The sequence below is a fragment of the Trypanosoma conorhini genome (assembly GCF_003719485.1).
Source record: "Trypanosoma conorhini strain 025E chromosome Unknown Tco_14.4_contig_00258, whole genome shotgun sequence".
NCBI classification, from domain to species: domain Eukaryota; phylum Euglenozoa; class Kinetoplastea; order Trypanosomatida; family Trypanosomatidae; genus Trypanosoma; species Trypanosoma conorhini.
This window is the reverse complement of record NW_021704345.1, coordinates 1-1643: the sequence shown is the minus strand read 5'-3', so window position 1 is coordinate 1643 and position 1643 is coordinate 1. Positions and strand designations below refer to the sequence as shown.

The window sequence follows — 1643 nt, the reverse complement described above, 5'->3', positions numbered from 1 at the left end:
GGAAAAAAGAAAAAGAAATTTAAGAAAGAAAAAAAAAAGCCGGTGCACGGATGCGTATTCACCTCTTATTTTTGTGTTGCTTTTTTTTTTTACTTTTGACTGGGGGTAAGGAGACCTCTGCGTGCGGTGGTCTCTGAGGCGCCGCACTGACCGTCTTGAACGCGGCAATAACGAAAGTCTCTGCCTCGTGTCCCGTGGGGGAAAAAAGAGGAAGCAAGAAAAGAAAAAGATGCGCGTGAAAGTTGCTGGAGGCGCCATGGCTGAAGATTGATTTAAAATAGCAATTTGCTTGCGTGCTTGCGTGTTCCGCTTCTTCTTTGCCCGCTACTCTGGCGGTGTGCACGCCAAATTGAAATGGACGTCTTTTTTTGTTGTTGTTTTCTGGCGGGGCACAAATAAAAAACAACAACAAAAAAAGTAAAGTGCGTAGCGAATGCCGACGCTGGAAGTGGCAGCACTCTTGGGCCAGCGCCTGGCTGACGGGCTCCGTGTCACCGCCGCGGCGGTTGTGATGGGCCGCATTGTTGTTGTGGGCACCGACGTCGGCTGCGTCCTCGCTTTTGCGCGGCCGAGCGGCGATGCGGCGGGGGATGCCGCCGGCGTCTGCGTGTATGCGCGGGCGCTGCATCATGGACCGGTGCACTGCCTGTGTGCCTCGACCTCCCACCTTCTTGCCTCCGCCGGCCACGATGCGGCGCCTGTTGTGCAGCCCGCTTTAAACCTCCTGACGAACAGCGAGGAGCGGATGGGGCGCCTCGCAGGCCACACGCTGCCGGTGACGGCCATGACGTTTTTCTCCACAGGCAGCTGGCTAGCGACCTGCGGCGTGGGCGGCCGTTTCATTGTCTTTGACACTACGACCCGTTCCTCCCTCTGCGATGTGCGGGTTGGGTTCTCGCTGCGCTGCCTGGCGCTCTCGCCGGACGAGACAACCTGCTTTCTCGGCGGCACGCGGCTTGCCCGCGTGGACCTGTACGACAACGACCGCCTCGTCGATCCACTGGCCCGCCGGGAACCTCCGCTGTGGCTCCAGACGTACTCGTGGTCGCGCCGCGGCGAGGAGTTTGCGGCGGAGGCGCCCGAGGACCTTTTCATTGCCCGGCTCACGGTGACAACGGACCGCCTCACTGCGGTTTTTTGGCCGCGTGGCGAGGGAGAAGGCGGCGGCGCGATCGCCACGTGGGGCCTCGGTGCGGCGGACTTTTGGCTCTCCCGAGACTTTTGCCGCGTGGAGGGGAAACCACTGGCGGCGGCGGAGGCGCCCGTGCGGTGTGCGGCATTCCGCGAGATACGCTTGGAGGCGGCGGGGCCGGCGGCGTCGCCGGTGCCGCGGGCACACGACGGCTGGGACACGTGGCGGCGGGCTCGTGTGCGGGTGGAGCCTGCACCGCCTCTCCTTGCCGTGAGCGGCGACGCGGGCCCGGCGGGGCGCCTGCCGCCCGCGTTAGCCGACACGCCGGCGGCTCAGCTGGCCCACGAGGAGGAGCGTGGACGCAGACTGCAGGCGGAGTGCGACGAGCTTGTGCGCCACCTGAAGGCCAAGATGAATCGGGACGGAAGGAAGAAGAGGGGCCGCTCCTCCGCTGCGGCGTGAAATGCCGGCGCTGTGGCTAGAGGGAGAGCCATCAGGCAGAAAAAAAAAC

At 62.9% G+C, this 1643-nt stretch overlaps 1 protein-coding gene across 1 annotated transcript, besides 1 other annotated feature; it reads left to right on the top strand.

The window, feature by feature from the left end:
• Positions 1-2: 2 nt before the first annotated feature.
• Positions 3-39: a microsatellite.
• Positions 40-433: 394 nt separating this feature from the next.
• On the top strand, positions 434-1594 carry Tco025E_04805 (uncharacterized protein; the record flags this gene model as incomplete). Its single annotated transcript, XM_029371710.1, has 1 exon — positions 434-1594. The coding sequence occupies one exon, from the start codon at positions 434-436 to the stop codon at positions 1592-1594; it is 1161 nt and encodes a 386-aa protein (XP_029228173.1).
• Positions 1595-1643: the final 49 nt, after the last annotated feature.